Source organism: Cyprinus carpio, chromosome A2 (genome assembly GCF_018340385.1).
Source record: "Cyprinus carpio isolate SPL01 chromosome A2, ASM1834038v1, whole genome shotgun sequence".
NCBI classification, from domain to species: Eukaryota; Metazoa; Chordata; class Actinopteri; order Cypriniformes; family Cyprinidae; genus Cyprinus; species Cyprinus carpio.
In genome coordinates this window covers 12194169-12207741 of record NC_056573.1, presented here as the reverse complement: position 1 = coordinate 12207741, position 13573 = coordinate 12194169, and the positions used below count along the sequence as shown (strand labels likewise).

The 13573-nt window shown below is 36.9% G+C and overlaps 1 protein-coding gene across 4 annotated transcripts in view; it reads right to left on the bottom strand.

Annotated features, from left to right (window-relative positions):
* Positions 1 to 13573, bottom strand: part of LOC109055914 (cAMP-specific 3',5'-cyclic phosphodiesterase 4D-like) — a 43760-nt gene that overhangs the window by 14755 nt on the left and 15432 nt on the right. Inside the window, exon 1 of one of the 4 annotated variants that reach the window (XM_042773436.1) lies at positions 9083 to 9913. The exons of 2 other annotated variants lie outside the window; for them this stretch is intronic. In XM_042773436.1, coding sequence (XP_042629370.1) covers positions 9083 to 9210 — 128 coding nt within the window. In that variant the 5' untranslated portion in view covers positions 9211 to 9913. Of the gene's footprint in view, positions 1 to 9082; positions 9914 to 13573 lie in introns of those variants that run through there. One more of the 4 variants, XM_042773448.1, reaches the window with a different exon arrangement.

Genomic DNA, 13573 nt, shown 5'->3' with positions numbered 1-13573 from the left:
TATAAAGCTCAAAGTATACATTGACATTTTTATTTTCAACTAATTCCTTTCTTTACACTGTTATGACAACTGTCTGTATCATTGAATAGTGGCCAGTCACACCAGTGAGATGAACTGGTCCTTGTGAACAGTCTTTGTGCTTGTAGTGCTGTGGAAAAATGGGCTGTTTTTCTGGGAATAGGATGCCTCCTGTGGCTCATGATCAAATAAGCATGTGTGAAGCTGGCCTTTTTCAGTCAAACCATGATGATAGTATATAGTATATATAGAGAATATTGACTATAAACAACTCAACTTGATAATGATTAAATAAATAAATACAATGATGACTAGCAGCATTTATGACCAGTCTGTAAACAACTGTACTGAAGTGTCAAACAACTATAAAATGCATTGCAGATGAATTTAAAATGTAAGAAATTTAGGAGATTTTGGGGTTCAAGATGTTGGATTTAGCATCTGGTGCATTCCAGAGCTTTACATAAACAAAGCATTGAGAATTAAATTACATGTGCACATTATCTCCACTATAACTACATTAACTAAAAAAACCAATTTTGTTATTACTTTTTAAACAAATAAACAAATATAATTCAGTGTAAGAAGTTACTTTTCTTTTTTTACAGCTTCAGCCTGAAACAGGTTTCCACACTGTAACTTAATTGTCTTCAACTCAGCCTATCATTGCCTTCAGGAACAGGTTGAAATTGATTCTAAGTGGAGACCAACTCGCTACAAAGGCTTCGAGCAGAAACCTTCAGACATTTCAAGAACACCTCCAGTGTGAGGAATAAGAGAGCTGATACTAAATCCCCTGCAGCCGTATGATATGCTGCCTGTTGACTGTCAGTATCTGAACACTTGACACCCAGCATGCGTCACAAGACACTGGGGTGCTATGTCAGTCCTAACCCGGGCACATTATAGGGCTGCACCAGCCCGGCCTGTCCCATCACAGTCCATGTAATCACTAACCTACACTCAAAACATCTTAAGAAAAGAAAGAGCACTGGCCACACATTGAGGCATGTTTGTTTATATGCTTTCATGCAGCATTTTATGTATAGAAAAGAAGAAGGCGGAGCCACAAGTTCATATGAATCTCACGTAGTCATTTAGTCTCTTAGTTTAATAACCAGTCCACTGGGACACAGCCAGAAGGCTGTTCATCCTGTTCCTCTATCCATTGTTTCTAATCAAAAAGAAAAAATGATCACATGACGTCAATGAACATCCAGGGGCTCGGACATCCATGCACAACACCAAAACTTGAACATTTTAAAGGCAAAAGCACAGTTAACCACAAGTGAACATGCATTTGAGTTTTAAAAAGATGCTTCTTGATACTTCATGTTGAGATTGAAGTCTCACAGAAGCACAACGGGAGACGTTACCAATCTGATGAGACTGCTAATTACAGGGTCATCCAGCAGGTCACATACTCGTGCGTAGACACTGTGGGCAGAGGATGTGTCCTCGATTGTTTAATCGCCGTTTCTGTGCATGCTGCCTTTTCCTAATTGTGCACATAAAATGTGGTGCACATCCATACCGGTAAGAGCTGTAGAGATTGTATAAAGATTTCTGAGGCACAATAGGGTGCACAGAGAAAGAGAGAGAGAGGGGGAAAGGAAGGGGGCAGTGCCGTGATCTCAGCTTTCCACTGAACATTTATGGTCAAGATTAAAAATAAGCTCGGTTTGTCTGATTTAGACTGACATTTTAAAGCATGAGTGGGTGTTATGCTTTATAGTCATAGACGTTTGAAGGGGCATTACACTGATATTTCCACATACATTTTCTTGCTAAACAGCAACCTGGTGGTGACTTTAATATATGCTAATATTACAGAGAAGAGCACATGACATCAAAAACTATTTATTGCAATTGCATTAACAGGAATTAATGGCCATTTTTTCTTTAAACTTAGACACACAGTGTACTTTTGAAAACTACCTTTTTTACAGTAAGTGTAAACACACTTTATGCAGGCACATTCAGCCCTGTTAATTGCTTGTTGTTACTGCAAGCAAATTAGATGTTTGCACTGTAAAAACGTAATAAATACATTTTTGTGATTAAAACCTTAATATTTACTTTAAATTTGTGGATCAAGTGGATTCAGCATAGAAATCCACTACCATTCAAAAGTTTGGAATCAGTGAGTTTTAAACTTTGAAAGAAGACTTTTATGCTCACCAAGGCTGCATTAAATCAGTATTATTGTGAAATTATTACAGTCTAAAATATCTGTTTTCTATTTTAATGTATTTTAAAATGTGATTTATTACTGTGATGGCTAAGCTGAATTTTCAGCATCATTGCTCCAGTCTTCAGTATCACATGATCCTTCAGAAATCATTCTAATATGCTGATTTGCTGCTCAAGAAATATTTCTTATTATCATCAATACTGAAAACAGTTGTCCTACTTTACATTAATACATCTTACATAACTGTGATATATCTTAAGGATTCTTTCATGAATAGAAAGTTTTAAAGAAAAGCAGTTAGAAATATTCCTTGCTGAATAAAATTATTAATTTTTTTTTTTTTTACTGACCCCAAACTTTGAAACAGTAGTGTATTATTGACTAGCATTACAAATGAAAACTAAATACTTATGCTCCTACATGAAGCACACTTTTGTGTGCACCACTTTGCATTAAAAAAAATCCCCCACTACATCTGTAATTCAACACTATTAGAATATAACGCACATATACCTTCGTTTTACAAATAAGCATTTATTTAAAACAAAATAAAAATTTATTTTATTTTACTTTAAGCAGTAAAATCGTTTTAAAAAATATAAAAATGAAATACTAAATAATAAGAATTGGGATTTTTATGTGAGATCTTAAAATCAAAAAAACATAGAGGAAAATATACATGCTGGCTCATGCATCATGCCAGACCATCACTACAAACAGAGTTAATGAAGTGCATCATATTTTCCATGCCGGGTCGGTGACTGAGCACTTCTGTGAACACAGCAGAGGGTCTCTCAGAGGACATGGACAGAGCTCAGTCTGTTATCCTACCATCATTTTGTGACCAAGAGAAAACAACAGAATGGCAATGTGAAGTGCCCAGAGCAAAATATACATTATGAAAGTAATCTAAAGTGAAAAGAAAACTAACAAAAATTAGCCATGCTATGGAGAATCTGATATTGTCACGAATCCTGCTCATGAACTTCTGACTGTTACACATCACCCTGGACTACATTTCCCATTCTCCATCGCACTAATCACAAGTTCACCTGAAACCAATCACACACAGCTGCTACTACTAACACACAGTATATAAATCAGTCTCACACCACCATTCACTGCCGAGTATTGTTTGCGTTTATCCCTCAGTCAGTGACAGCACTTTACGGAGCCATTCCTTGTTTTCATAGTTTAATCTTGAGTCATTCGTGTCTTGATCCTAGCCTGTGTATCTCATTTCTGTGTGTTCTCTGCCTGCCCTGAAGTTTATAGCCTGTCTTTGATTACCCCTCTCATCCCGCCCTGTTCGGATACTACTTAACCCTCGCCTGGACCATAGCCTGTGTTCCGGATTTACCCTTTGGATTACCCTGTTTGGATATTCTTCGCTGGAGATCGACCATGCCCGTTCACTGGACTACTCTTATGTCTTACCCTCAATATTCCTGTTTGCCATTGTCTGACTCTCGCCTGTTTTGACCACGTCCTTAAATAAAGCTTGCATATGGATCCACACGCCTCACGTCTCCTCGGCTCCATTACAGATATAGCCTTGGAGACACACTAAAATCACTTGATTACAGCAGGAATCAGAGATTTCTACAGGTAATCCTGCATAAGAGCTATATGACCCCATGCGTTTATAGCATCGTTTTATAATAGGTCAATTTAAACTGAAAATAGCTGTAGCTCATGGGGGTAAAAGTAATCCCACGTGACATTTCACTTAAAAAAACAAAACAAAAAACAACAAGAAGAATAAGCTGCAGATGTTCAGACGATTGCAATCCAACACCAAGACATCGGCCAAGAGGGAGACAAATGGATATTCTCAAGGAATGCTTTACAGCAAGCCTCTCTAATAAAAATTAAGAAAACACTAACACCGTTCAACATATTTATTACAGAACAATATTCTGTCAGGTCACACAATTTAGCAACACAAGGCCAAGTGCTTAGATAATAACCTTAAGGTGCTCCAAACAGACTGTTTTGTGTTTAGTACTGTTGCCTTAACCTCACCGCTAACATTTAATAGCAGAAGACGTGGCACTCCTAGCCTCTAGTGAATATAATCCGCTAAGTCCCATAAATCATTTTTCTGGACAGGCTCTAGAAAAAATGTTGAACAGTTGACAAATGGTTTAAAGATCCCGACAATCTACACAAGAAGGAATTACAAGAAGAGACAGATGTCTGTACACGCAATGTCTTATTGAGTGATAAATTCACATATTAGGGGCTTTTTGCTATTGGTCATCTCATGTTTTAGTTGAACTTTGATCTTTTGATGATTCTAATGATCAGTTTTACAAACAGCGATGTAATAAACTGATATCTAATGTGTTTCATTAGGCTTGGAATGTTAAGTCCTGTCTTAATTTAAATCAGAGCTTGAGAAATCTTTTCTAAGTTTAAAAGCCCCTTTCTGCCTCAAAATAAAAAAATAAAAATGGTAATTGTGAGATTGAGTTTAAAATAAGACAGTAACAATTGTAAGACATAACGATACAATTATGAGAAATAAAGTCACAATTATGGAAAAACAGTCAAAAGTCAAATTTTGAGATGTAAATTCTAATTGGTATATTTACAAGTTGTGAAGATAAATTGCGAGATTTAAATTCACACTCCTAAAGATAAAGTGAGATACAAAGTCAAAATGATAAAAATTAAAAGTCACAAATGATTTGCGAATTTTGAAATTCACATTGTGAGATAAAGAAAGAATTGTGAGATATAAAGTCACAATCTTGAGATTTAAAGAAGAATTTGTTAGAAATAGTCAGATTTATGAGAAACAGTTACTCATTTATGAAACTTTAAGATATAAAGTATAATTTGTATACATGTAACATGGTGGCTATAAGATTTAATGTCACACTGCCCAATAAAAGGTCAAACTGTGATACATAAAGCCAAAGTATATCTTGCAATTGAATAGCTGCAGACTGCCCAAGGTTGTGATCTCAAAACCTGGATCAATATTTCATCACTAGCCTTTGCATGGCACAATATACAGCATCTAAGTAATATACTCCCTCAAGTTTCCATTAAAATAATAAGTTGTAATAAAAGTTTTATTTTTCATCCAAGTCTCTAATTCTCAAATGTCCTTTACTTTATCTGATAAAGCAAGATAAGGCCTAAGAAAATAAATGGTGGATGGAAACTGCTGTCAACACTGACATTGATGGCTATTCGAGTGGGAAACGTATGTGTATGTGTGTCCAAAAAGAGTGTACTGTCTCTGGCTTGGTCTACGCAGCCTTGCTGATGTTGTGGGAGGACAGAGGCTTTATGGTTCTCTTTAAATCAAAACCCCTCTGACTAAAGCAGATTTCCTCTGTATTTCATAAATCCCATACTTCCCTATAAAAGTACTACTCTACTTAGACATGGCACATGAAATGAAAGATTTTTCTGTAGATGGCCATGAAAAAGCAACCTTTATTTCTCCGCTTTAAGCTCTATCTGAAAATATTTTTTATGCAAATAACAATAATTGGTGTGCAACTGAGCAAACGTACATGCAACCACCTCTCCCTGTCACTGCTTTAAAGTGTGCCAATTATAAAGCATTAAAAGTGTTAACACTCTGTGCCACCAAAACATTGGTGATTGTTTGGTCATCTATTCACAGTTATACTGGTTCAACCAATGTTGTGAGTGCAGGGATGTTTTGTTTCTCTGACCAAATGCAAACAGGGAAGCATTCAGGAAACCTGTGTGAAAACAGTCATTATGTTTCCAAATATTACCCTTTGGTAGCACTAATGCTGCAGGAAATATGCTTCATCTTCAACTTCTGTAACAATATAATTTTACAGTTCTGGTACTATTACATATTAAGAAAATTTTTCCACTTACAGGTGCATCTCAATCAATTAGAATGTCATGGAAAAGTTCATTTATTTCAGTAATTCAACTCAAATTGTGAAACTCGTGTATTAAATAAATGCAATGGACACAGACTAAAGTAGTTTAAGTCTTTTGTTGTTTTAATTGTGATGATTTTGGCTCACATTTAACAAAAACCCACCAATTCACTATCTCAACTTCTAGAATACTTCATCAAATAAAAAAAAAAACATTTTTAGTGAATGTTGGCCTGGGAAAGTATGTTCATTTTACTGTACATGTACTCAATACTTGGTAGGGGCTCCTTTTACTTTAATTACCTCAATTTGGCGTGGCAAATCAGTTTGTGGCACTTGAGGTGGTGTGGAAGCCTAGGTTTCTTTGACAGTGGCCTTCAGCTCATCTGCATTTTTTGGTCTCTTGTTTCTCATTTTCCTCTTGACAATACCCCATAGATTCTCTATGGGGTTCAGGTCGGGTAAGTTTGCTAGCCAGCCAAGCACAACAACACAATGGTCATTTTACCAACTTTTGGTGCTTTTGGCAGTGTGGGCAGGTGTTAAAACCTGCTGGAAAATGAAAACAGCATCTTCAAAAAGCTGGTAAGCAGAAGGAAGCATGAAGTGCTTCAAAATTTCTTTGTAAACGGGTGCAGTGACTTTGGTTTTCAAAAAATACAATGGACCAACACCAGCAGATGACATTCCACCCCATATCATCACAGACTGTGGAAACTTAACACTGGACTTCAAGCAACTTGGGCTATGAGCTTCTCCACCCTTCCTCCAGACTCTAGGACCTTGGTTTCCAAATGAAATACAAAACTTGCTCTCATCTGAAAAGAGGACTTTGGACCACTGGGCAACAGTCCAGTTCTTCTCCTTAGCCCAGGTAAGATGCCTCTGAAGTTGTCTGTGGTTCAGGAGTGGAGTCTGTGTGTGGTGGCTAAAGGAAACTGGTACAACTAAACCAGTTGGGGTTGCCAGTGGGGGGACTAGTTCACCACAGATGTCCGGTAAGAGACATAAAGATGCAGGTTTAAGTCCTGATGCATTTATTTTCTTCACAACAATTCCATAAATGAGCACGTAAGTGCAGACATTACATTGTGTTTTTCCATCTGTGTGTGGTTTGGTTCATCTAACATGCATGAGAAAGCCTTGACCTGTGCGGGCTATTTTCTACCAAAAACACTAATCACTGCCTGTGGGAAATGGAATAGTTCGCTTTAGGTTTCTTGAATCGATTTGGCTGATCACCGAGAAAAATTCTCATTTACAGTGGGCCTTTTTAACAGTGGCTCTTGATGCCTTGACACCAGCCTCAGTCCATTCCTTGTGAATCACTTTCTTGAATTGATTTTGCTTGACAACCCTCATTAGCTTTTCTCTCGGTTGATTGTGCACTTTTTCTTCCACACTTTTTTCTTCTACCCTCCTTCTGTTAACATGCTTGGATACAGCACTCTGTGAACAGCAAGATTCTTTGGCAATGAATGTTTGTGGCTTACCCTCCTTGTGAAGGGTGTCAATGATTGTCTTCTGGACAACTGTCAGATCAGCAGTCTTCCTCATGATTGTGTAGCCTAGTGAACCAAACTGAGAGACCATTTCAAAGGCTCAAGAAACCTTTGCAGGTGTTTTGAGTTGATTAGCTGATTGGCATGTCACCATATTCTAATTTGTTGAGATAGTGAATTGGTGGGTTTTTGTTAAATGTGAGCCCAAATCATCACAATTTAAAGAACCAAAGACTAAAACTACTTCAGTCTGTGTGCATTGAATTTATTTAATACACGAGTTTCACAATTTGAGTTGAATTACTGAAATGAACTTTTCCACAACATTCTAATTTATTGAGATGCACCTGTATTTACAAGGTGGCAACTATTTTGTTTTATTATCACATATTTATTTTCACATTTATTAAAGCTACTGGTTAATAAATAAAAACATGAAAGAAAAAAAAAACTATTTACATTTATCATGATATCCTCATGATTTCAGGTGAACCAGAGGTGTTAAATTCTGAATGTTCTCAGTGAAACAGTAAGCAGGGCTGTTTGGCATTTGGTAGAACAGTTACATATGAACTGATTTCCAGACTACGATAAAATAAATGCAAAAGCAGAAAATACTCAGGATCAGTGATTGCACACACAGAGTAATGCAAAACCCTGGAGGAATAACTGCTCATTTATCATAGTGCTTTACTGCCATCAGACAGCAGAGAACTACTAGATCTTGTCAGAGGCATGCAGTCTGAAAAGAGTTTCCATGGGTCAGAGCATATCAACAGGTTATTCCTTGGATAGAGTGGAAGATTTATACAGCCAACTACAACAATCTGTCTCTGTCTATATACCAGGTGTAAAGACAAAAAACAAATGATCAATATAATACATTCGCACAATACAACCGCACATAATTTTGATTTTCAACGGCCTTAGACTGAAGTGTTTTTAAATATATAGTGAAGTCTTAAAGTCCACATTGAACATCTGGGATTCAAAATCAAATTTAAACCTGGAAATACGTAGAACTTTTTTTTTCATCCATTAAAAAAAAAATGAAATATTTAAATACTATAGGTATATATTATAAGACGACTTTTATTCTATTCAAATTAATTAATTAATTTAATCAAATAAGCCACTTTTGTCATTAATCATGTAACTCTGTACAGACAATCAGCTGTTCTACTTTCATTGAAGCTCAAGATGCTCTTTGGATCTATGACAATCAAGCTGGAGAACATGATCATCACTGACACAAACTTATAGAGTTCATGCAGCTCAAGTTCTGCTGCCATTAAAGTAAAAGAGAGACATTTTAAAGTGAATGTTCAATTTAAATCCATTTTTCACTCAAATCATTATGCTGTTGAAATAATTTGCAACGAAAAGTTACATTTATATAAGGTTTTTCACAGGCTTTTGGTCCCTAATATATATTTGTCAGTAATGCTGCCTAGTAGAATCACATTTAAATCATCAAAGCTTATTACCGCCTGCGTTTCTGCACAATGTCGATGGGTCTGTTGACGGCACATGGAGATCCATACAAGTTCCAGTTCCGTGGCTTCAATGCCCGATCAGCTGAGAAAGAGAATCCATAGTTTGCCGGCACACTCATCTTGCCGGCACACTTATCCGGTGATGTCTCTCATGTAATTCCTTCACACAAATCACACAAACTTTCGTTTCACTCTTTTTAGGTAAACATTGTTTGTGGATCAAAATGACTCCTCATTGCCTCTGTTTAATTATTACATTAAACTCTGAAGGAAAATGAGAAAAAGCATAGCATGATATCCACTGTTCTCTTCTAGTGGTCCATCAGCTCTCACCTCCCCTGTGACACTTCTGCGAGTGAACAGAGATGTGAGCTTGAGTGACGGGCCTCGTCCAAACCCATGCTTCACTCTGCAAGCATGTGTGCAACTTTAAAAGATGCTCCAGCAACATTTACACATGGATCTTCTGCTCGGTCAGCTCCAGTCTAACTTCTCACGTAGACACCTCTAAGATGATCCTGTGAGTGAAGGTACCTCAGGTTACTGTCTTACTCTGCTTCTGTGTGGTAGCTGGACTCACGTAGGAGAGTCTGTGCCATATTTTATCTAGACTCTTTGCCCCACTGCTGCCAGACGGCTGGAGCTCGCCTTACTGTGAGTTCACGCTCAAGAAAGAGGGTGGGACCAAAGAAAGCACAGTTTCTGCCTCCTTGACACGTTAACCCTTTCCTGCTCTATCTGCAGCTGATCAAAGCAAGGTGTTTAGTAAAAATAGAAAAAAAATAAACATAAAAACAGACAAAGATAGATAGAAATTCAAGTAAAATGTTAAAATTAAAAAAAAAAAAAGTTGCCAACTATATGTTATCCTCACAATAACTGAATATGAGAATGAATTTAATAAAGTCTTATGTCCAGACACAAATGTGAACCAAAAACTTTTGAGACAAGGAAAAAAAAGTCAAGTCTATTCCTTCCCCTCAAGAGAGGATCTACAGTGAACCTGAGATAACAATAGAAAACCTGCTATTGCTGCCCAGAATTGAAAGAGGCATGCATATAACTTCCTGAGCTGATCTTTATGTCCTTACTCTTCATATTCACTCTTGAAGGATTACAAGTTTAGTTTGAGATCTCAAGGAACTTCAAGGGGAATCAACTTACTTTAGAACAGTATATGAGTACTGAATTGTTGCTATGATTGCAACCTTAAGCAAATTGGTTTAGCTGGTTTCTTTGATGTAAAACATTTTCTGCAGTGAGTAAGGCATAAACAGCTGGTACAGAAATCACATCCATGATCTCGCACGGCCCTTTTTCCAGCAAAGCTAATACTCTCAGAATAAAAAAGTATTTATTTAGGCAATATTTTCCATTATAAATGTATTTATTATTCAATGGATTCATTATCATTTCAGAGTCAAAAGGCATTTCTTTTTCTCTTGAATTATCTAAACATAAATTGTGAACAAATTATATTGTCTAATAAAACAAAAATTCCCCTCAAATCTCTTGCTTCAGCTAAAACTGCCAGGATGATTTGGACAGCATGAGGGCTGATAAAGATCTTTGGCTTAAGAAAATGGCCTTGTTTTGGCCTTGTTTGGACTGTCTACTCTACATGTTCCAGTCATAACAGTGTGTTAGGATGTCACAATCATGATCCAAAAAATAATGATGTATATTATTATAATAATGAATATTCATGCAAATTGGAGAATGTGTGTTTTAGCATGCAAATACTGAAAATACAACAAGGCCACAGAACATCCACATAACTGTTAATCTGGGCTATTTTGTTAGAAAGTGCAGCAAGTGGCCAGGTTTGTATTGATTTAAGATACATTTTTTGAGTTTTTTGACTGTTTAGAATTTGCTTTTTATTTTTTTTAACAGCTCAAAACTTTCCAGTTTAATAAGAGATGCATTACATACTGTAGTTTAAATTACATGTTAAACATTCAAACAAAACTGAGTTGTTTGAGGTGCTGTATGTTGATAATGCCAGTATGACTACAGATGTAGTTTTGATATTTCAGGAATTAATACAAATTTTCCACAGTGCAATGTATGATGAATTACTGTGACAGATTGAAACCCAGTGTAAAAATGAAATTTTCTTAACAGATTACTGTGTGGGGAATGAAAGTCCCGAAGTCAAGATGATGTCAATTATTATTCTTGGCTCTGCAGCATAGTGAAAAATTCTCTGATGCTCACCTCAGTGCTGATTTTTTATTATTATTCTAGGTTATAATGTGATTGTTCAGACTTTAAGTCGGTGTCTTGGAAATCTATCAGCTCCAGATAGCAAACAGACTTCAGTGTTTATACCTGGCCAATGTCTCTGTGCTAGTACTGGTACAGACTCTCAGCCTCTTTTTTTCAGACTTTTACATTGTTACAACAGTTAGGTAGTGGCATAATGGTTAGAGAGTCGGACTTGTAACCCAAAGGGTGTGGGTTCAAGTCTCAGTACCGGCAGGGATTGTCTTCCACCCTTAACACCACGACTGAGTGTGGTGGGTGTGCGCTTGGATGGGGGAAATGCACAGCACAAATTCTGAGTATGGAACACCATACTCAGCTACCCGTCATTTTCACTAATTCAAATAAATGCTGTTCTTTTGAACTGTCTATTCAACTAATGCTTACAAACAAAATATTTTACGATTTCCACAAAGCTGTTGAACATCAATAATAATAAGAAATGTTTCTTGAGCACCAAATCAGCTTATTAGAATGATCATGTGACACTGAATACTGTAGTAATGACTGGTGAAAATTCGACTTTGCTATCACAGGAATAATTTACATTTTTAAATATATTAAAATAGAAAACAATTATTTAAAAATGTACTTATATTTCAAAATATTACTGTTTTAGTTTGTTGTATTTTTGAGTAAACAAAATTAATATCTAGTCAGCTTTTGCACTGACCCAGTCAGTATCATTAAATTCCCCTCTACATTGTCTACACACCTGAACTGGCCGAATAACTGAGCTTGTCTGCCAGTTTAACGGCACTATCCGTGGGCATACAAATGGCTTTTGCCAGGACTGAGACTGAGAGGATGCATGAATCTCCAGCAAGACGTCACAGCATGCATGAAGCATGCACATCACTGTGCTGACGTCACAGGCTTGTCACACTGTGATGCTTGGCTAACAGTGTGTCTGGCTAGCAGCTGAAAGTGTTGTCACCAAATTCCTGTGATAAATTTTGCTCCACAAAATGGAAACTGTGATAAAGTCATAGTGTGATTTTAGTTCTGCTCATAATTCTCAGGCTAGGATGCCTTTTGAAAATAAAATAATAATAATGGACCTTAATTAATGACTTGCAGTGTAGATTTGCTATCAGTACTGCAACTTTAACTTTTTTAATGATTTTGTAACAGGCAGATGTGGAAATTGACCTTCATTCATTTATAATGTGATGCATTAACATTAGACAATTGCATCCCCTGCTGGTGAGAAAAGTACTACAAGTAACTATCTGGAAGACCAGATAAACCGGGGTGGCCAACGTCGGTCCTGCAGAGTTTTGCTTCAACTCTAATCAAACACACCTGAACAAGCTAATCAAGGTCTGAAGGGTTATTAGAAAGCTTCAGGCAGGTGAGTTTTAATTAGGGTTGGAGCTGAACTCTGCAGGGCTGCAGCTCTCCTGGACCGGAGTTTGCCACCCCTGAGATAAACCAAACCCAGACTACCAAATCCCCAAAAGTTACCGACTGCAGCTTTAAATGTGTTACAGTACTGCCATGTGGTAGACTGATTGTGCCAAATGGCAATGGCAATACCATTTTATTTAGATATTTATCATTGTACTTAATTATTAATGTACCACAGAATTTATTTGGTACTCCTTATGTGCTAAGAAAAATTATGTGGTATTACCATGGTACCACTTAAAAAAAAAAAAAAAAAAAAAAAAAAAAAAAACATGGGTAATAACACGGTGCTTTTCCATCCCTGCTCAGAAACAAAACACCTTTAACCAGTTTTCTAGCTGATTTTAAAGAAATTTTGGACATTTTTCATCTGGTCTGGTTGGCCAACAGTTAAACCAACTAAGCGCCAGGCTGGGAGACCATTTAAGACCAGCAAACCAGCTTAGAATAGTTTAAGATGAGATTAATCACACAGTTTAAACTAGTAGGTGCTAGTCTAAACTGCACTGCTGTTAATTCTTTGTCCACACGCAAATTATTACTGTGACTTTTACAGTTACATGATTTCACCAGCAGATGTCACCAGCCTATCTAAGAGTATTGCAACAGATTTCCAAAAACAGCCAAAAAAAAAATAATTAGATTAGAATGCTGGTTTCTAATGGAGAAATTGCAGACAGGATGGCAGGGTTCCCGTCATCAGTGAGAGAGGCTGACAGATCAATGCGCAGTGGGAGTTATTGTGGAAAGCAGCCATGCTGAAAATATGGAGCAGAACAGTGACGCACAGCGACTCCAGTCACA